The sequence below is a fragment of the Erithacus rubecula genome (assembly GCF_903797595.1).
Source record: "Erithacus rubecula genome assembly, chromosome: 3".
NCBI classification, from domain to species: Eukaryota; Metazoa; Chordata; class Aves; order Passeriformes; family Muscicapidae; genus Erithacus; species Erithacus rubecula.
This window is the reverse complement of record NC_136689.1, coordinates 144,956,950-144,979,477: the sequence shown is the minus strand read 5'-3', so window position 1 is coordinate 144,979,477 and position 22,528 is coordinate 144,956,950. Positions and strand designations below refer to the sequence as shown.

Genomic DNA, 22,528 nt, shown 5'->3' with positions numbered 1-22,528 from the left:
GCTGGGATTCCCCAGGTCCTCAGCACCCACTGACACACCCCAGCCCACATGTGTCCCACACCCCAGGCAGCAGCTCCTCCCAAGCCCAAGGTGCTCTGGTGTTGACTCATCTGGGTGGGTTCCATTCCTGGCCACAAGGGCTGAGACTCCTCTGGGACAGCCCTGGGATAGGCCCAGCAGACAGAGTGTCTCTTCCTCTGAAATCCTCATTTCAGGTTCCCACCTGTCTCTGTGCCCCCAGGCTCCCCTGGCTGATCAGAGGATTTTGATGGGCTGATGGCTCCTGGAACAGGAACAGCTGGGTGCAGGGAATTCTTTGAGCTCCCCCCCACTCACTGCTATCCCTCTGAGCTCCTCTGTGAGTGTGCAGAGGAGCTTTTACACCTATTACACTATAACTTTGCCATCTCAACACAGTGTACTGTTATGCTAAGCACACAATTTTCAGGAAGGGTATTTTCCTGGTAGAGTGAATTGAGTGGCCATGGTGGAGCGAGCAGAGTGCTTATTGATTGAATGTAATTGAGAGTAATGTGATGCTTCTGCAACTCTCTTTGAACCTCCTGGAAACCTGACAACCTGTAATTGTCCATCAGCTCAGTAAGCATCAAATCAGGCCATTTTTCCTGTATCACAGGTCTGTGTCAATATTGTTTACATAGTACTCAAAAGTAACAAAAAATACTCTGAGATATCTGAAAATTAATTTAAAAATTTTTAAAAATCCAGCAGGGGAAGTGCTGGTCATGAAAATCTCTGAGCAGCTTCACTGGGTGAAAATGAAGGCCTATGAATCTCTCCTTGCCTGCAGTTTGCTGCAGGACAAACTAAGATCTGTTTTAATTCACCTTTGTGAATGGCAACATTTCAAGCTAGAGTGCATTCCTTTATGCAGCAGAAACACTTAGCAATATCTGAGGGACTCCAGTAATTAAAAAAAAAAACAAAACTCACCAACCTAGACATTTTATTTCAATTTTAAGAAAAGGCTGATCCTGCATTATTAGAATTTCAGTGCAGGTTACAAAATTGTCACATTGTATATGATTTTAATAACATTATCAGGTCAGCTGTATGAACAAAGATTAATTAGCCTGAACAAAGATTAATTTGCCTTAAACTGGAACAAATAAATTTTTAATGTTATCATGGAAATCCCATCACACTCTATCAGAGACTTTCTGAGTTCCAGGATTGATTTTTGCCCCCCACATTCATTATTTTAGCTGAATTGTTCCTGCAAAACAGTCAAAAAAGGATATTTCTTGTTTGCATGGTGGAGTACAATGAATAAGCCTGTAAAATTTGGAATTAGCTCTGAGCTTGCTGATATACCCATATTGCTTAGATCCCAAGAGCTTATCTGCAATAATGCTATGTCAGCTACTTCTGTATTATTCCACAGACACAGTCCAGATAAACAAAGAAATGTTTTAAATAGATCTAAATCAAGTAAGCCTGTGTGTACGATGATGTTTCTCTCTACAAAGCCATGACCAGTCTGTGTTGTATCTTCTTGCTTCTTGATTATATTGTACCATAGAGAAATTTCCTTGGTATCTAAACCTGCTGTAGACATGGGAAAATGCCACATCGTGATACAAGAGCAGTGTAAAAATAGGCATGGGAAAAATACAAGAAGTACTTCCATTAGAATCTGTAACTCTCCCACCCTGCATCTGAAAATACTGCTTTAAAACCTATTTAACAAAGAAAGAAAACAAAAGGAAGGGGTTCAAATCTATCAGCCAAAGCAGAATTTAGTCAATGTTTCTTATAGAACTCAGATGAGTTCTAAACAAGACGGTAGGAACACTAAAAAAAGCAACAAACACACAGATCTATACAAAAAGCTGTCTTACTCAATTTTATAAAGAATGACAAAAGTTCATGAGTCAGCACTCTGCAGTGTCTGCTCTGACTACAAGCAGCCAGGGCACAGTCAGCTGCTGGCCAGTTGTGCTCCAGCAGCATCTTATTTGCAGAGAATAGAAATATTAATGGACAGATCACTGGTCTGAGCAGAGAATGAGTGGGAACAGGTTTGAGGTGACCTGTGAATGGTGTACACCCATGGTTCCTAAGCTCCCAGGTCATCACAGTCCCAGCACAAATCTACATGACACATTTTAGGACAGAGGGCTGAGAGGGAAAGGACAGGGACTAAAGCAGGTAGGACAGTGTGGGGACACTGCTGACTCTCAGCTCTAAAACCATGTAAAAAGCCATGTTAAAACCCATCACTATGTGACCAACCCAGGAATAACCCATAAGACATGGAGAAGACTCAATTGCCCATATTCCTGTCTCCCATGTCACTGCAGATGATGCTGGACAGACCACCTGCATAGCAGCATCTGGGTGGTTAAAAGCTGAACAGGCACACAGAGACACATGGCTTTAGGGACCTTCTTGGTGCTCTAACTAGACACATAAAATCTCATCTGTGATTGGGGATTTTCTTGTGACATTTTGAGTCTCAAAATACAGATTGAATTCCTCTGGAGGTGGCCATGCACTGCTGCCCACTGTACCTGGGAACTTGTGTGGATTCTGTGACAACCCTGATGTGATCTACATGGAACAGAGGGTCTTGTACCAATGTACAGTGAAGGCTATTGGCTACTTATGATTTATTTATTGGCTATTTATGATTATAAAGGATCACAGCATGCTTTACATACTCTGAAAATCTGTAGCTGAGAGGCATTGGTACCACTGGTTCCTGAGACAACAGTAGTGGCAAAATACTGATCATTCTGGTATCATGGTCATTACTATAATAAATCCTACTGAGTGAGGCATAAATGAAGACCAGTAATAACTGAAGTGTTACTCTAATAATGTTCTTTAAAACGTCTGTCTTTAGATAGCAACATTACCAGTTGTCTCTCTGTAGTCTGACATTGACTGAGTCCCTTTCTGCCTGTATACCAGTATTTAAGCAAAGTCTAAATGTGTGAAGCTTGTACTGGGAGTCCACAGGCCTTTCTGGAATTGTTTGCAATTTTTCCAGCCTTGCCCACGCCCAACTCACATTTCCAGCTACATCCAAAGTGATGTCCTGCATTACTCCAATGGCTAGGGAGAGGCAACAGCAGAGGCAGCCTCAGTATCCAGTGGAAGATCATGACACACTAGAGGCAGAGTGGTTTTACAGCCTGGATGCTGTCCAGCATTGCATAAAGATCAAGGATTTGAATGTGGCCTACAAGGCAATTAAGGACAGAGAGCAGAACTCTGATAGATTTCCAGGAACCAGCCCATTTGATCCCAGCACAGACCCAATGGCCAAGTACCAAGAAACAAGTGACTCCCACCATGAACATGTGCTCCTGTGAACAAATGCATTACAGGCATTTTGCAGGCAGGGTTGGGCACAAAGGGCTAATCTCACAATCAACAGCCATCCTTCAGCCCCTAAGGACACCCCAGTTTACACAGGACCACAAAGGAGAGAGGAAAACATCACACTAGTTTTACAAAGTAATTGGTATTGCTTGCTGACAGAGGTGATCTGTATTTTTCATTCTCACTCCTGGACTCCACCAGGTGGGACACATGATTTTTGGAATTCTGTTCTCCTTCAGCACAAGTTGCAAATTCTGCTCTGTTGATCCACCAGAAAGTTCATGCTGCATTTCAATCTCATATGGAAATAATCTAGGAAATCAGTGCATTGAGTAGGTATTATTACTACAGCTTTTGTTCAGCACTGCTCTCATCAAGGCTTTAAAAGAAAATTCAGTAAAATATTTACTGAGGTATTCCAATCTACAGAATCTCCTCCAAAACCAAAACACAATCCAAGACATATGGCTGCAATATGAAAGACAAAAGTAAGTGACACATTGCACAGCACTGTTTCTGAGGCAAAAGCACAATTACATCTCAAGAGTTCTACCATTCATTGCAAAACAATATTCACAGCATGGTGAATGTTCTGTGCACCCCCAAGAAATATCAAATGATACACAGAAAGTGGTTTAGTGAGGCTGTAACATGACACAGCAGAGCTGCCTGCATCCAAAACAGGGAGCTGCTCCCTCCCAGCCATGCAGAGCATCAGGAAGCACCACTCTGGTGAGCAGCAACTTCTGCCTCAAGGCTTTCCTTTAACCCCATCAAATGCCACTGTTTGCTCTTCTTTCTCTTTCTTTGCATGGAGTTGGGACCCTTTTACTAATGTCAGAACTACCTGCTAAATGCAAATTTCATTACCTACCTGGATTCACCAGGTCTCACTCCTTAGCATTCTCACCTTACTGTACTTCACCCTTAAAATACTGCCAGTAGGGAACCTTACTCCTGCTTTACAGCTTCATGTCACCTCTCCAGCAATGCAGTGAAACACAGTACCTGTGGGCAAACAGCCAGTCCTCTGACAGAAACCACTGACAGAATTAAAGGTTCTGCAAAGAACCAGTGAGCAATTCAGTAAAAAAATGTCCAGTTTCAGTATCTTTCAAAACTAGAAAATGATGGATGTCCCAAACCCACAGGGTTACTATTTTGTATGGTATCCATGGCAATGGATGTTAGTGACTTTCTTTTTTCATTCAGGGCCAGATGCTTCAAAATTCGTTCACTTTAGGGTATTTCCCAGCATCTGGAAAATTTAGGGCTTTAAAAGGAAAAGAGAAGTGTTTGGTGAGATAATGGAAATCTTCACAGAAGGAAGGAGGAATTTCTGGAAGGGAGGGAGTTTCTGGGATGAAAGAAGAAGGGCAGAGAAACTGAAGAGGGGGCCATAGCAGCTTGATGTCAGATATGGAACCAAAATAGACCAAGGAAGTGGCAGGAAAAGGACAGATGATGACAGAACAAAGCCAGGCCACAACCAAGCTGCCTGTGCAGATGGATAGAGCAGGGCAGAGGTGCTGCTGTACATTTGCCAGACTGAGGCTGTGCAGACACCATTTGAATACAAGCATCAGCAGTAATTTTAAATATTCCTTTCTACTACAATAAGGGTAAAAACAACAATGAAGTTTTATTCTATTGAATGTCACCTCACAATTGCAATATCTGACATTTAAAGTAGTTCTTTAATGGCCTAACCCAATCGCCCACAAGCAAAAACAAATGGCAAAATAAATAAACTGCTGTCTGGGTTTCTCACCATAATATCTTTATTTTCCCAGGTGTTTGATCACTCTCCCAGACCTTTCCTGAACCCTTCCAGGTTTTGGATGGGTTTTCTGAACAGTAAGTTATTTTAATAACAACGTATTGGTGCCAAGTGCAGCAATAATGTCACCTCTACTCCTACTCTGTGTTTCCATGTGCATGTGCTTTGCAAGGACTGCATTAGTCTTTTCAGCATCAACAGCCATCATGAGCTCATGCTCAGCTGATTATGAAATCCTCTCTTCCCCCCTCCAATTCTCAGTGAGTCACTGACTGGCAATATGAAATCTCCCATCCAGTTTGGTTTCCAATTTATGGCCTGTATATTCATGACAAAGCTGAAGACATGCTTCGTGACAAGATTAAACACCAAATATTGTGTGGAGCATAAATATTGAAATCTCTTTTCCTGCATCTCTGTCTTGTCATGCTCTGGTGTCTAAATGAAAATAACCACTGAGTCTTTTCATCATGAAGAGGTCACCCTCCCCTGTCCAGTTCAGCACTTTAACAAAAAAGGTTGGGATAATGTGATGTCTCCCTCTCTATGTCAAGCTTGAAGTAAGATAGAGTAAGTGAAGAAAGGGAAAATGGAAGGCAGACAGGCAATGCAGCCATGTAGGCCCTGTTTTCCTAGGAAACAAGACTAAATATCAGATATGGTCTTGTGCTAAATGAATATGAAAAAGGTCCTGGCCTGAATTGTTCCTTGTTGACTTTATGGTGGAATAATATAGTTGAAATGGGATGCTAGGGCCATGGGAGAGCTATGGAGGCAAGCCAGGGCCAGCAGAGGCTGTGGGTGCCTGTGGGCTACAGCAGGGCAGGGATGGGTATACATGAAATGGCAGCAAAGAAATGGGGACAGTGGCTGGGGCTCCTTGTTTTCCTAAATGTTTTGGTAATAGTGATGATAGGAAATGCTGCCCTGGACTGCTGGACCACAAGAGGACTTGTGCTGTTCTGAAGCAGTGTGGTAGGAGTCACACATGGCACCCTGCATCAGGTGTCCCTTCCTGCAAGTCTTAAATTTGGTTCCCACCTGCCATTTGCCCCTGTGCTCCTCTGACATTGAGGAAATGGGCCTTTGATGGGCTGATTGCTCCTGGGAGCTGCCAGGGCTAAGGATTATATGGACTTGTCCTCCTGTGCTCTTGTGTGTGTGCAGATGTGCTTTGAGTCCATATTAATCAATACCTGTGGCTTGCTGTGCCTCTGACAGCTCCTGCCAGCTCTGCCTCCCTCTCCCAACAGCCTCAGCAGCGAGGGGATGCTCAAGGTGCCACACACTGCTCTGAGCCCATCTCACACCTCAGCATAACTCAGCCTTCAGCAGTCAAGAACATGATTCACTGACGCCCATGTACCCAGCCCCATCCTCACAGCCTCTTATCTTCTCCCACTCCCTCCCTTTGGACAGAAGTACCTCCAGTTTTCTAACTATCCTGGTGCTGCACATTCATTGCCACTCAAAGAGAGCTCATTACTTACACAACAACCTTCACTATCCTGTAGCAAACCCTCTAAACCAAAGCTTGCACCCAAAGTACAAAGGTAGTAAGACCTGGAGAATTCAAATGAATGCAATAGCAACTTTTTTACTTAAAAAAAAAACCAAAAAAAACCACAAACAAACAACCAAACCCAACTTGTTTCCTTTCCTGTCCTTTTTCTTTGTTTTCTCATTTTGTTTCCTTTGTTTTTCTTCAAGTCTTTTTCTTTCTTCAGTCTCTTCTGTTTGCCACCACCTTCCAGAAAATGGTAACAAGGGAAAATCTAGGGTGGAAAAAAAATATCATAGCAAATACTCTAAAATATCCTACTGAACAGTCTGTCTATAAAGACTCCTCAAGTGGGAGGCAGCCTCCTGGGGACTAAATGAAGCAGATGGATTGACCTTGAACAGCAGCCAAACGCCCACACAGCCACTCGCTCACTCCCCTGGCAGTGGCACAGGAAGAGAATGGGAAGAACAAAAGTGAGACTCATAGAATCATTAAGGTTGGAAGAGAACTCTAAGATAATTGAGTCCAACCATTAACCCAGCACCATTCTGTTCACCACCAACCCATGCCCCCCACTTCCACATCCACGTGTTTTTGAACACTTTTGAGGAATGGTGATTCCCTGTACAGCCTGTTCCAATGCCTGACCACTCTTTCTGTAAACAATTTTTTCCTGCTATCTAATCTAAACATCCCCTGGCACACCTTGAAGCCTTTTCCAAGTCCTATCACTTGTTGCCTAGGAGAAAAGACCAACCCCAACCTGGCTACAGCCTCCTTTCAGGGAGTTGTAAAGAGTGATAAGGTCCTCCCTGAGCCTCCTTTCCTCCAGGCTGAAGTCCCAGCTCCCTCAGCTGCTCCTCATCAGACTTGTGCTCCAGACCCTTCCCCAGCTCCACTGCTCTTCCCTAGACACACTCCAGCCCCTCAGTGGCCTGCTGGCCACACTATTTCTGACACAAGCCAGGATGCCATTGCTCTTTTTTGCCATACTGCTGGCTCATGTTCAGTCACTGTCAACCAGCACCCCTAGAAATGTTTGCAGACCTGGATGAGGACAATTTAATAAATGAAGAAAAGCAAAAATGCCTAAACCAAACAACCCAACACAAAACCCCCCCAAAGCAATTCAAAAGTAAGGACTCAGTAGTTTTCACCAGCAGACCTATATCCCTCTATTTCCCAGCAATGGTCACCTTGGAAGAAAAGTGTCCCACCATTCTTCTTTTTCTTCTGCCCCAGGCTTTCTTTCTGAGGTCAGTGTCTCATGGCATGGAATATCCCTTTGGCCAGTTCAGGTCAACTGTCCTAGTTCTGCCCCTCCCAGCCTCTTGCCCACCCCTTGCCTACTTGCTGGGGAAGATGAGTGGCGAGACAAAAAAGGAGTCCTGACACTGTGGAAGTGTTATTCAGCAACAGCCACCTCACTGGTGTGTTATCAACATCATCAACCAAGATCCCCTTCCTGTCCAGTGACAGATGCACAGATGCCATTCCCTTAGTCTGTGGGACATGCCCCAGACATCCATACAGGTCCAATCAATTAATCTGGTCCATGGCTTGTGCTCCACCTAGATGGTTTTCCACATCAGATGGTTTTGCACAACACAACAGGAAGTATTGGTAAACAGAGAACATTGTCTTTCACTTTCTGCTATTTATTATACTTTTGGGCTTGAGTCACTTCCTCAGATGATGCTGTGAAATCTCTGCCTCCTGGCTCAATGGTGACCTCTTTCAGCATTTAAAGGCACTGGGAGTTCCTCCTCTGACATCACTGTGATCAATCCCACCTCCTTATTCCATGTAGTTTCAGTGGCACTATGTGTAGAGGTGCCCCTTCCTTTGAACATCTAGTACATCTCAGACCCTTGATACCCTCAGCTCCAGAACCCCAGAGGTGAGCCTTGGGTCTTTCCAGGTGTTTTCTGCCAGAGGCTCCAGGTGAGCACAGAGCATGCTTCTCACAGCTGGTACTCTCTGGACAGGTCCAAGGGCTACCATACAAAGTGTTCTGTCTGTCCTGCTGCTGTTTAGTGACCTTGGCTGGACACCAGGTGCCCACCAAAGCCACTCTGTCACTGCCCTTCCCAACTGGACCGGGGAGAGTAAACATAACAAAAGACTTCTAGGGCAAGAGGAGAGGTCACTCCTAAGGATTACTCCTGAGATCATTCACCAGTTACCATCAGAGGCAAAACAGTCACTGATGGCCTGAGCATTGGCCAGTGGTAGATCTGTCTTAGACCTAGCTAGCTTGGGCTCTGGTGGACGCGGGGGAAGCTTCTGGAAGCTTCTCACAGAAGCCCCTCACTACCAAAGTCTTGCCACACAAACTCAATGCACTTAAAAAAGTTCTTAAAGGTCACATAATGGAAAGGACTCACATGTTGACTGTGATCCTGATAATGCAGTTTCCAGAAATACACTATGCCTAGGAAAGCCTTTTTATTAACTGGTGGAAACTTGACATTTGTTTTACTGATCACATCCATGGGGATGTGATGATGCTGATCTTGCCATTACAAGGTTGGGAACTTGTGTTCTGGAGAAGAAAAGACTCCACGAGATTGTTCCCAGAGCCCTGGGATGGCAGCAGTGCAGGGGCCAAATGCCAGACTTGGCTTTTTTTTTTTTTTTTTTTTTTTTTTTTTTGCTTTGGTCATTGCCTTTATCATAGGTCTCTCAGGCAGAACAGAACACAGTGATAAGCAGCACAGCAAGCAGCAAACAGAGCAGTCACCACAGCACTGGGTGTCACAGGGAGAGCAGTGGGCTGGTCACACCAGCTGCCAAGCACCCACCCAGCTGCTCCCTCACTCTGCTCTCAGCATCATGGGGGGAGGCTGGGATGAATAAAAGCAAGAAAATCCGTGGGTCGGGTGAAGCTGATCTCATGGGTTAAAAAACAGAGGCAAAGACAGGCCACTTGTGAGGCTGCTGCCTGGCTGGGGCTGTCCTGCGGCCACCAGCCATAGGCTGTGGCACCTCCAGGGTCATCTCGGTGACTGCCCTGAGTCTTTTTCACCCTCTCACAGAATCACAGGTGCCAGTCACAGAACTGGTCAGGCAGGAAGGGACAGCAGTGGCTCATCTGCTCCTGCCTAAGCAGGGTCATTCTAGAACGCATTGCACAGGGTTGTGTCCACTTGCATTAGTGGAGAGACTCCACACCCTCTGTAGGCAATCTTTCAGTGCACGGTCACTGCACAACAAAGTTCTTATCAGCTGAAACTTCTTCTGCATCAGTTTCTACCCATTCCCTTTTGTCCTATTACTTGACACCACTGAGCAGAGCCTGATCCATCCTTTTGACACCTTCCTTCAGGTACTCCTGGACGAGGCGCCCCTCAGCCGTCTGACCTGGGGCCGAGCAGCCCCAGCTCCCTCGGCCTTTCCCCATACGAATTGAAGGCGTCCCTTTCGCCACGCTGGGTCTCTCCCGCGTTCCGTGGCGGTGCGGGTGAGAGCGAGGGCAATGGCAGTGCCCGTGTCCCCGTGTCCGGTCCCGCCGCCCAGGCCGGGCCCGCCGCTCTTTGTCTGGCTCGCGCGCCGCCCCGCGCGGTCACGTGCCGGGGGCGGGGCGCGTCGCGCGGCGGTGACGCGCGCGGGGCGCGGGCAGGATGGGGCGGTGAGGGGCGGCCGTGCCGGAGCGCCCGCGGCAGCCGCGCCGGGCCCCGTGCGAGCCGAGCGGGCGGTAAGGGCCGGCGGCGCGGGGCGGCGGGGAGGGAGCGCGGAGGGAGCGCGGGCGGCGCGGCTCCGCCGTTCCCCGCACGGCGGCCGGGCCTGGCGGGGCGGCGCCCGCGGCTCCTCTCGCGCCGGGCCCCGCCCGCGGCCGGGGGTCCGGCGGGGCCTCCCCCGGCCGTGCGAGCGCCCGCCGGGCCGCGGCCCTCCCGCTGCCCGCCCGGCCGGGCTGCGCCCTTTGTGCGTCCGCGCTGCCGGCGCTGCCGGCGGAGCCCCGCCGCAGAACGGGGCTGCCGCTGCCCCCGCAGTGCGGGGCACGCAGCCTCCGGCCCCGCTCCCGGCGCTCCCGCTCGGCCAGTGCGCTTGGGCTGCTACCGGGGGCACCGCAGAAAGTCGCGGCAGTAGGTGCACAGATAGGCGCTTTTTTGGGGGGTTTTTTGGTTTGTTTTTTATTTTTGGATAGTGACTGAGCTACAATATAAAATTAGAAGGCAGTTGTGACTGAAACTCAGCGACTCCAGAGTGCCTAGAAAGTCTCAAGATGGGTTTTTGCTTTTTTTTTTTTTTTTTTTCTTTTTTGCTAATTCCGTCTTACTTGTCTTTTAGGCCATGTTTATCTGTTCTTGGTAAGGTAAATTTTACTTGGTTTGGCTTTTTTACACCCGAGGAGAGCACACGTGTTGACTATAGGTAAATTAAAATTTTGCTTGAAAAGAATGTGAAGGAATTACAATCTAGTACAGTTACTGACATGAGCATCATGGTATTTTTCTTTTTTTTTTTTGACTTAAGGTTGATAACAGATTATTTTCAAAGAATAATAAGTCTGAATAAATGTTTTGGTTTTTTTTTCTTTTTTTTTTTTTCTTTTTTTTGGGCCTTGTCTGTGTTTCTGTAAGCTAAGTAGTTAATACAAAATCAGGATCACAATTTTGTATCTTCTCACCCTCTGGAATATATTTGCTGTCAATAGCACATTTTAAACATCATAACATGTTTTAATGCAACTTTTTTCCTTCCTTCAAAGGTGGTGAAAAAGACAATATCAAGATGAGTAAAAAGCCTCCAAATCGTCCTGGAATCACATTTGAGATTGGTGCTCGTTTGGAGGCACTGGACTATTTACAAAAATGGTATGGAAGACACTGTGTGCTATTTGCTGAGACCATAATTATTTTGTGGAGTTTGTGTGCTTTGGTAACTAATTATAAAAATCAGTGCACCTATTAATTGGCAATTTCCATACATGAGCTTTATGAATTTCCACCTAAGTCTGTTAAGACTGTTAGCTTCTAGGAATAGATTGTCTGTTCAGAAATTAAGCTGAACTTTTCTGTGGGTTTGTGTTTATTTGCTCTTAGTGGCCTGTGCAGCTGCAATAAGCAAAGAGCCTTTCTGGAGTAGTGTGGAATTCCGTGTCATGGCCGAGGTGATCAGTGTGTCAATGAGGCAAACTTCATGATCAAAGACTTCTTTTGTTTTCATTTGAAGGCAGGCAAGGGGAGTTGTTTTTTATTCAGTTGTCACACTTGATAGGTTCACAAAACTGATTCTTAAAAAAAAAAAAAAACACCACATCCTGAATTGGAGTTCATGGGATAGGCAGGTACATTTGAGTTTGTATTAAACAGCTGGAGGAATGAAGTGTTTAAAGTTGTGACTCTGCAACCACCCAGGCCTATTGTGAGATCAGAGACTATAAAATAGGAATTGTGGGCACAAGGACTATGGTGCACATTGTATGTATTGTGAAAGGAACTGTTCTGATGAAATAAATTGTTAGTGAAAATTTTATTAAAGTAGATGTGCTAATTTGTTGTGTGCTGGCCATGCTAGTTGAGTTTGAAAAATCCCTGGTTTTGTCAAAGTAGGTGACAGAAGTAGCTGGTGCTTCTACCTAAAAGTTTTTTTTCAGCTGATCTCTGATTTATTATGGCTAGGAAATGTAGAGGTGTGTTTCTGCTGTTCTGTTGCATTCCTGGAGAGCTCAGCATGTTCTTGTAAATATCCGATCCAAGTGATGTGAGAGAGAAGTCTGTGTATTACTGACGTATCTGCTCCACTGTTTATGTGCTCTGTATAAAACACTTGGCTCAAACTTGTTATTTGTAGAGCTTTGATTTTAATTATAGCAGTGTATTTCTTAATAAATGGACTCTAAAGGACTTGGTTTAGAGAACTGTTCTTGTTCTCACCTGTTGCTGTAGACTGGGTTTTCAGCATACTGACTTCTGTAAATGAATGGCAGGATAAGGAAAACATCCAGAATAGGACAATAAAACTTTTTATAGTATCTTGTGTCACTTGAGGTAATTGGCTAATGTAATTAGGTAACAAAAGCTAATATGTAAAAATAGCTTAATTGTATCAAAAAATATTACTGGATATGCAATGTATAGTTTGTGTCAGACCTGCCCAGCCTTTTCACAGGGAAGGATTGCATGTGCTGGAATTCTTGTCTAGGTTTGGATTGTCAGGCATGGCCACGTCACAAGCTCTGCAGCTGAGTTGCTGGGCATTTTCAGGAAGAATAGAATTTATCCTGAACTCTCCAGGAACTGATTTATCATCTGTACCACCAGGTAGACCCAGGTCAAGTTTAAATGCATGTAAACCTTTGTGGTGCCATATACAGAAGAAAGTTAATATCTAAATTTAGCAGTTGCAGCATCAATGAAAACAGGGCTGTATTTCCAATGAACTACTATTACAAAATGAACTAATAATACAAAACCAAATACCTTTTGACAGAAATCTACTCTTGTGCTGTTATTAGGGTGTCAAGGGTTGCAATGACAGTCTGTGGGATTTTTTTTTAGTTAGCTTTCTGTTGCATAAGGGGGTGGATGTTTTTAAAATTCTTTCTATATATAATCTGTATGCATTCTGTTAATTTGCATGCAGAAATACATACTTCAAAGAAAATAAACTTGCTGAACTTACATGAAATCTTTTTATTATTTTTTAACAAAAGCCAAATTGAAGAGCATTGGTATTGCTTAGCTCAGTCTTTCTGCAAATGACAAATTGAGAACTTGCCGGAAAATATCCTTTAAAAGGATTTTAATTTTTTGTCTTCATTTTTTGAAAGCTTGCTGTCATCTAATGATCATGGATAGTCAAAATGTAAATCAAGAAAGGCTTCTAGAGGATGTAAGAAAAGATATAGTAAAGTATGTTTTTGTTTTCTGAGGTACTTTTGCAAGTCTTAAACTTTCAACTGTGTAGTAGCTGCTGAAATTGAATTCATTGTGTCTGGTGTTCCATTTATGTTCTGTGAACTTTTGAGATGTCATTGGTGTACCTTGACTACTTACTGCTTTAAAGCCCTGTAATTTCAAATGAAGTTTTTGCTGACGGTGTTTGGATCACTGGTATCATTTCTCATGTACTGTGACAGAGTAGAAGAAAGCCTGGTCAAACTGGTCAGCAAAGACAGGCTGTCAATGAGCTTGTTTGTTTTTGCTTTATTGTGGAGATAATGGCAATTGCTGCTTAGTCAAGTACAGCAGTTACACATCTTGCATAAAGAACTTGTACCACTTGTTCCATTTAAATTTGCTAAAGCAAGCTATGAACTGCAGCTCTAATCAAAACTGATATGATCATCTGTCAGCAGGTAATAAATGAGATGGGATTAAAAATTATAAAATAGAAAATTATTAAGTATTTGAGATGATCGGGGTTGGAGTGTATTACCTATAAAGAGAGAGTGAGGAAATTACTTCTTTAGCTTGGAGAAGGCTTCAGAAATCCCATTATCAGCCTTTCAATACTTAGAGTATTGTCATCAACAAGACTTAACCAAACCCTGCAGGTAGTTTGAGGACAAGGCAACAGGCACAAGCTAATATGAGAGATTCAGACTAGGAGAATCTTTTTCCTTTTTGGACAGACAAGTAGTGGATTAGGTTGCTTGAAGAGTTTGTGGAGTCTCCAATATAGGAGTTTTCCAAAACTGGGATGGATAAAACACTGGAAAACCTGGTCAGTTGCCATGGCTGACCCTGCTTTCAGTGGGAGGTTGGACTAGAGGCTTTCTGAGGTTGCTTCCAGTTTGAATTCCCTGTGATCTCATACAAAAACTGATACATGTGCATACACTCTCTTCTGCCTCTTGCTGACACAACAAATGAAAAAAGTAGTAGAGCTGCACATACCTGCAAATGCATGTCTGTTTGTAAGAGTTCTTGAGCTGTCAGCTCCCATGAGTAGGACACTGTCACTGCAAAGCTGATGTATTTAAAGATGCATCTCTTCCTTTTTTAATGCTGTTTTAAAGATTTGAAGACACTGGATCACTATTTTTGAGAAGTCAGTATGGAGGGTATTTGATTTTGTGTCCTCTATGATTAGAAGGAAATACTTTTAAAATCAGTGTTGCAAAGGCAAGAAGTATGAGTGTGTTTGTGGACTTTTAGGTGCAAAATTGGGCAAATTTGCTAATGTTTTTGTATTCTTTTTTACAGTTTGAAATGCCTGTTGTCCCATTTCACAGGACAATTCACTGCTTTTTGGTTACTTTTGAAGGGTTAAAAGTGTAAAAAAAAACCTGTGCTATCTGTTTGGCTGTTAATATGTGTTGAGTGCATTGGAAAAAATATTCAGTGGTTTAGGTTTTTTTTACACTGTCAAGAAGTGAAGTGGGAAATTTTTAATTATTTTTTATTGTATAACTGTTAGAACTGTTGTTGCCTGACCAGGGCTTCATAGTATCAGTTTTTAAGCCATATCAGATTCTGAGGCTTTCCAAAAATATTGCATAATTCTAATGGGTTGGAATTGCCAAGATTGGAACCTGAGAATGGAGGGCATGCAATGTGTAAACTGTGCAGATAAGTTCAGCTAACAGCAGTTCTCTTTGAAATGCAAGAACAAACCCCCTGAAATTTGGATGAAACTTAATTTGTGATTATTACATATTCTTTCCAGCACCATTTTGAAAAAGCACACCCAAAATTTGCAGAATACTTTTTCTTCTCATTAAAAAAACTACTTGATTGTTGAATGTCAATGTGCTGGTCTTTTTTTTTTTTTTTTATTCATTTATTTTATTTTTTTTATTGTGAAAAGTAAAGACTTTTCCTTCAACTTTTAGAGTGTGTTTTTCTGGTTTGTGCTGATGAAATGTTGTCAAATCTGATTGTATATCAGTTTCATTGTGATGGCTTAGTGTGGCTTAGTTGCTGGTGGAATTAACCTGACTGGAAAGTCGTTTAGGCCTTAGATATTATTCTTTGGTACTGTAAAGAATTATATTTGCATCCACATTTGCAATATTTCTTCAAATGCCCGCTTGTAACCTTGTGATAAAAGGAACTTCCACAGAAAATTTTTGAAGTGTATGAGATGTGATCATCCTCATATTAATCTTGTTAATTATGAAATTGATTCTTTTCAGTAAGAGTAGAAAATCAGCAGAAAGATCTTTCTGTGCAAGGGATAATTTGCAAGAGTAAGTTCTGCAATACTTCTGTATTCTTATGTTCTTCTGATCCCAGAGTGCTCTTTTCCACTGTGGGATCAGTATTGTGAAATATTGCTGTTTGTACATATTTGTGGCACAATGTGTGCCTAAATTTAGTGGATATTGAGGGTAATAATTTGTTGCTAAATACAAAGTTGTGTTTGGGTTGCCTAATAATCAATTGCATATGGCTTGGGTGGTTCCATTTCTAAGGACATATCATGGACTTTTAGGAAGACTTTGATAACAGAAATTGTATTTGACAAAGAGAAATTAACTTACAAATTCCTTCAGCTTCATCACTTATCTGAATTGATCTCTATGAGAACTAATATTTTGCACAACTTTTATTAACTGATGCTAATATTTTCTCTTGATTTTGTATATATAGTAATGTCTTGATTCTTGGCTTGCTGAATCATCTTTGTAATTATCTTTTAAAAGTATTTGTCTCTAAACTATGCTCTGCATTTTACTTTCCACTCTTACATGGTTTGCTCTTTCCAGGACAATGCTGTATTTCCCACTTTATCCCTTCTGTTGTGTCCTCACACAGTGCTTAGAATGGTGTCTGCTGCTGACAGAGAAAGCTCCTGGCCATAATGGGGGACTGCTATAGGGATGCACCATAAGGGGAACACAGTGTTTGTGTTGGACATGTGTAGGAAAAAGAAAATTCTCTTCCAGCTGGTTGGCCCTGAATTTTGTAAAACAACCATGGTTTTGCATCACTGGTGGCTGGCGTGTGATAAACCTAAAATTTCTAATTGTACTGGGATGGGGCATCACTGTTCTTGGCTTTCATTTTGCTGCTGCAGGACAAACTCTCATTTCTGATTGCTGCAAAATGAACTTCCTCTCCTGTTGCTTTTCTGGTGTTTTTCCTTCTTTCCCTCTCTTAGATACTTTCTGTGTCATCCTTCTACTTGTAACTCCTGTAGGTTACACTGTTACACTCACTGTGGTAACAGTAACTACAGGAACTTTACTTTTTCCTCTGCTTTGCTCCTTGCTTTTTCTGAGGCTTAGTGTCAGATTCTAAGTCTGAAACTGGAACACTCTGAAAGATGAAAAAAAATAGAAATGTTGTAGTAAAATTTCTAAGTGTAGCATCATATGGACTTAAAAAGAAAGTGTAATCAGAGGCAGGGCTTAGGAAAGTCATCTCATGGCTGACTTACTTTCTTTAAACCTTGTCCAAAGTTGAACCAGAATGTTGCTGCTGGGATACAGGTTTGACCCATGAGTTTTACATTGTGTTTTAATGCAGTCGATCATCAGCTTCACCATTCTTGTTTGATTTTTTTTTGTCAGTCTATTTTAGAGGGAGGAGAGAGGCTGATCTTGTTTCTTTGAAAGACTTGAAAAAGTGTCTTGAAAAAGATTTTATTAGTGGTTTGGCAAATGAGTCTTCAGTTTTAGACTAAGGCTTTGTAGGGTTTTTTGGAAGCTCAGTGAGAAAAAGCTGGAGGCTTAAAGAATTGGTATAAAAATATTTAGTATTTCTGAAATATATGGATGAGAGAAATGCAACAAGCTTGGACTGCTTCTGACTTCTGATGGGAGGGTGAAATGTGGCTGCAGTAGTAACCTAGAAAATCAGAGATTTTCTTAATCAGCAGTTCCTGAGATGTTTAAATATTGGGAAACTGTATACATCACTGCAATTGAAGAAGAAGGACAGGAGAAAAGAAGGAGCAATTTGACATTGACATATTTTGTTTTAATGTGCCAGTCCAGTTACTAAGAAATAAGGAAGCCCATACTTCCTGATAACTTAACTTTAGTCAGAACATTGTGTTAGACTCCTTTAAGAGCACAGTCAGTGTTTTGGAGAGATTATATTTGCAATTGATGATCTTGACAGGTTCCCTACATATGTTGATTGCCTTTCTAGCCAAAACATTTGCAGTAGGATTGGAAATTGGTCGCTCAAGCTCTGCTCTTACTATTGGTCCACAGTAGTACTTGGTTTGAAAAACAGGTTGTGAAAGTTAAAGGTGGCTGTCCTTTTCCTATGGTCTTTCTTTTCCATACACATGTTCTTGACTTAAGAACAGCCCAAATATAAATGCTGGTAAAAAAAATATTGATGTAATTAACTTTCTTTTTTCTAGGGCATTCTATACACTTTTCGAATCTGTTTGAATACTTCTGTGAAGAGCAGAAGGAACTGAATCCTGCCTGATTCCAATTTTCACTGTTGTGTATAGATTCTTGAATGTTATCCATTCAATTCAGTTACTTAGCCTTTTTCAGACTTGGAGAGTTTTCAGCACAAAGCGTTAATAAAACTTCCTGGGAGGTCATGTAGTCACTATTGTGCCTAAACCAAGAAACAAACCTTTGAGAGTTAGCATTTTGTGTTTAACACTCCAGGTATCCATCTCGAATTGAGAAGATAGATTATGAAGAGGGGAAGATGTTGGTGCATTTTGAACGCTGGAGCCATCGCTACGATGAGTGGATTTACTGGGACAGCAACAGGTTGAGACCTTTGGAGCGACCAGCATTGAGGAAAGAGGGGCTGAAGGATGATGAAGAGTTTATTGTAAGTGGCACATTTATTTTGTCTTAGACTTTTGTAAACTGCTCTACTTGTTTTCCTACATTAAATCTCTCTAGCATGTAATACTTAATTTTTACGAAAAAATCTAAATTATTTCATTATTAATTACTAAATTTGTTTAAAATAGGATTTTAAACCTGGAGAAGAAGTCCTGGCTCGTTGGACAGACTGTCGATATTACCCTGCAAAGATTGAAGCAATTAATAAAGAGGGTATGTATTGCAGTGCTCCATTGGTAAGGTCTGCTCAAAAATGCTGTGCTGTAGATTTAGTGTGCTTAAAGAAGTGATATGGCTATAAAGTTTTAATATCTACCTCATTATTAAACGAAAATGTTTTTATATATCAAATTTGGTAAAATGGTTGTCTTTTATCTGTATCAAATTTGGAAACTGAAATTTCTCCTAGAAGACAAAATGCCTTTTTTTAAATGTTTTCACTGTTTCAGTGTTCAGGAGCTCCTGTGCATTGTCTTAGGACTATTTTGATATGAGCTAATGTTACATTTTAATTTTCGTAATTGTTTTAGTTCTTATTATTGAAGAAAAATAATGGAAATAGGAAAATAAAGGAACACAAATTAAGTACTTCACAATGGTGATATTCCTAATGAATGTAAGAAGTTGACATTTTTACTGTAGTTTAGAGCAAATGAGGAATTGGATGTAACTGTTTCCCTAGTGTGGCATCTTAAATATTACATAACTATTTCAATGAGTTATGAGCAAAAGTGACTCAATAGCTTAAACATACTTGAAATTATCCAGCTGGACAAAGAGTAACAGTATTAGAGCAGGGTTTCATTGAGGCCCTTATTTATGGTGTTTTGTTTGTCTCTTGATCCTCACTAGTAGTAACACCTGGTTATTCTTGTCATACAAAGTAACATGCAAAACATAAAACTTTCATAGTAACAAGGTGTGTTTGTCTTTTAACTACTCAAAATTATTCCATCAATCGTTTCTAGGAACATTCACAGTGCAATTCTATGATGGTGTCATTCGATGTCTTAAAAGAATGCATATCAAATCTATGCCAGAGGATGCAAAAGGGCAGGTAAGAATACTTAAAGCAATTGCTTTGTTAGGTTTTGTATAGTTGTTTGGGTCTTCATTGTTTTGTTTCTTTCAGGTTTTTTTTGGTTTTTAATATCTTGAGACCATAGAAGTGTCAGTAGCACAACTAGATTTAGATTAGTCTTTATTCTAGGCCCTGCACTGCCTTGCTTCACCAGTTTCTGCCTCAGAGTGTGCTGCTCAAGTGGCCTTGCCTCACTGAAATGTCTGGCTGCTGGACACTCCATTGCCAACTAATCTGTTCACAAAGCTTTGTCTTACAGAGTTTATGAAACCAGGGGTATCCAATGACTTTTCCCTTTGGTGTCCTTTCAGGAAGAAAGCTTCAGCTTATCAGCAGTCTGTGCTGCTGATTTTTTTTTTTTTTTTTTTTTTTTTTTAATGCTTTACTCACCCTCTGCCCATGTCTTTTGTTTGCTACTATGAGAGTTTTTTGCCCGTGTGTTATTATAAATATGACTTTGGGGTTTTTTTTCCCCCTATATCAGACCCTTTGGGCAATCAGACAGATAAGTATTTCTTGCCTTTTATAATGTTCAGTTGCTGTTAAAGAAGACATGCTTAATAAAATTTGAGGGAGAGTATGAAGCAGAGGACATGATTTAGTCACTAGGACTAACTTTACTTGTGGAAGGGAAGCATCACTGAAAACTCTCACGTGCTTTCACTGCAAATGCCATTGCATTTATCTTGCATGATAACTGTGTTTTCATATTTAATGAGAAATTACTCCACTGAAACTATTTGAGACAAAATCCATGAGAAATAGTCTTTTTTTATTTCTTCAGAATACTCCTAACTGTGCAGACTTCTAATATTTCATAATTACCATTGTAGTCATTCATATTGTGACCAGGGCAGATGGATAATTGAATTGGCATGAAAGCATTTCCACATCTTGGCCTCCAGGGTAAAGGTAGCTGTATGGCAGGGTTGATCCTCTATGCAAGGGACACTGGAACTTAGTGCAGACACCACTGCATTATTTAAGATGTTTCCTGAAGGAGATGAAGCTGAAATCTATAGTCACACTAACCCTGGCTTCTTGCTGCAGTCTTACAGTGACTCCATTGAACCAGTAAGCTAGGAAGCTTGAGTGTTTCTTTTTACTTTATGAAAAGCAAAACTTGGGTAATGTGATTGTGACTGAAAAGAAATAAGTCTTTTGTGACAGTGGAAAGAGCTCCCTGATTCTGTCCTGTGCTTTTTCTAGGGAGCAGTGTTGTCTGATCTTGACTTACTATTCTTAGGCCACAGGCAATTTCAGCTTTTAAAAAAAATAGTAAATCCATTACTTCACAACCATTATGTTGTCCAGATTTGTTTGGTGGCAGTCCAGCTCATCTGTTATTTCTAATTTTTCTCAGTAGTTTGGAGTTATGGTGCCATTTATGCATCTTGGGGATTGAATGTAGGCTGCTTCAGTGAAATCTTGAGAAGGAATTAGGGGCACAAATTTACACATTCTGAGATGAATCTAGAATTTTTAAGTTGTCTGGATACAAGAGCACCTCCAACTGTGCTTTCTGTAATGCTGATTAATACTAGCTGTAGCATTTAATCCTTCAAAAGTAGAAATAAGCATGAAAGTCTGTAGCTTTCAAAGGCAAGTATAAAATTTTTCTTGCAACTTCTTTTGCATATAATGCAATGGAAACATGTTTGTTTTTCTAAGTGTTTTTGTGTTATTTCAGAATAAAAACATGAACTAAGATGTGGTTGAAAATCAGTTATCCAAGACTGAGCTTTGTTTAAGACTCAAACTCCCACGGATGTTTTTATTCTTTTGCGTTATTGATTTTATTAAAAAATATTTACTAAAATTTATGTAAAGCTTACAAAAATGCCAAGACTATAATTGATTTGATAAAGTAGAATTGTCAGATGCAACACTTCATGCTTCATTTAAACTTATAACTTGTATTTTGTGTATTTCCAAACTAAAAAATACATTTACAGCAATCAGTGCAAACTTAAGATACTTCAAGTTCTAGTACCTCAATAAGTGTAACAAATTTTAAGATCTTTGTGGAAGGTGTGTTGCTAAGCATGCAGAATTTGAATTACTTGGAGAGACCTAGAGATTAGTTCATACTTTGATTTGAGCTTAGTGGGACTCTAAGGAAGAGACTGTAAATGCTATAGCACTCAAACTATTCCTGAGTTGCAGCAGAAGTTATTTTAATAAGACTCAGTTATGAGGGTGGAAAAGCAAAATTTTTAAAGAGTGAAAAATATTTGTGTGTCTCTGCCATGAGTCTTGAGGCTCAGCTGTGGTTCAGATAAGCACAAATTAATCAAAATCACACAGGTCTGTGACTAACATAGTACAGAGAGGGAAAGAAGGGATATTGAGACTGCCCTTGTGAGAGCACATATGAAGTATTTGGATAACTTACTTTTTCTGTTTCATGTTTTTTGTTTTATCTTCGATGTAATCAGGCGCGCGAGAGGGAGCAGATAGCGCCGGAGCTGAGATTAGTGACGGAAATCGAACCAAAAGAAGTGAGTTTTGAGGAGGGATTTGAAGGAGAGGGAGGGGACTTGGCACACAGGAAGAGGAAGCTGAGGAAAAAGCATGGATTTGCGAATGGGCCAGAGGAAAAAAGAAGATGTGACAGGAGACAATGTGAGCCAAGATGTAGGTGGGGCAGACTGTGTAGATTTGAAAGGTGAGGTTAAGGAATCCAGGCTTGATGTAGAATCAGCCAGTCAATAGATTCATGTTTTATGTATGTGTATGTATGAACGTGTGGGAGTTGGAAGTTACAGTGTGACAGAAGAGGAAAAAGCAGCTGAATCTTTAGTACTGTAGTGAAGCAAAAAGGTGGTGGCTGTAGGCAGGTGGAGGGAGAGCGATGTATGTGTGAATTCGCTACTGACGCAAGGGCTGCATTTTGGAAATGATTCTGGTTTTGCCCTCCCACTGTTGCAGGATTATGGTTACACAAGGAATATTTTAAAATACAAGTTTTTTAGCCAATTGATATATAAGGCTGTTGGGTAATTTCTGCTAATATATTCTCGATTGTGCCATTTCCTGTGTTTTGATTTAGTGAATCTGATTAGCAGAATGTGAGTTTTCCTCAGTACTCAT

General features: G+C 41.4%; 1 protein-coding gene across 9 annotated transcripts in view; it reads left to right on the top strand.

Moving 5' to 3' along the window:
• Window positions 1-10,213: 10,213 nt before the first annotated feature.
• The window catches only part of PHF20L1 (PHD finger protein 20 like 1), a gene marked incomplete at its 3' end in the record, with an annotated part of 57,262 nt that continues 44,947 nt past the window's right edge, over window positions 10,214-22,528 (top strand). For 5 of the 9 annotated variants that reach the window (XR_013773616.1, XM_079300684.1, XM_079300680.1 and 2 more), the window contains exons 1-6: window positions 10,214-10,332; window positions 11,347-11,452; window positions 18,166-18,337; window positions 18,483-18,567; window positions 19,323-19,411; window positions 21,874-21,936. Coding sequence is in view for 8 of the 9 variants with exons in the window: in XM_079300684.1 (XP_079156810.1) it covers window positions 11,370-11,452; window positions 18,166-18,337; window positions 18,483-18,567; window positions 19,323-19,411; window positions 21,874-21,936 (492 nt within the window). Of the gene's footprint in view, window positions 10,333-10,925; window positions 10,951-11,346; window positions 11,453-18,165; window positions 18,338-18,482; window positions 18,568-19,322; window positions 19,412-21,873; window positions 21,937-22,528 lie in introns of all 9 variants that reach the window. The other 4 variants (XM_079300683.1, XM_079300681.1, XM_079300685.1 and 1 more) reach the window with 2 other exon arrangements.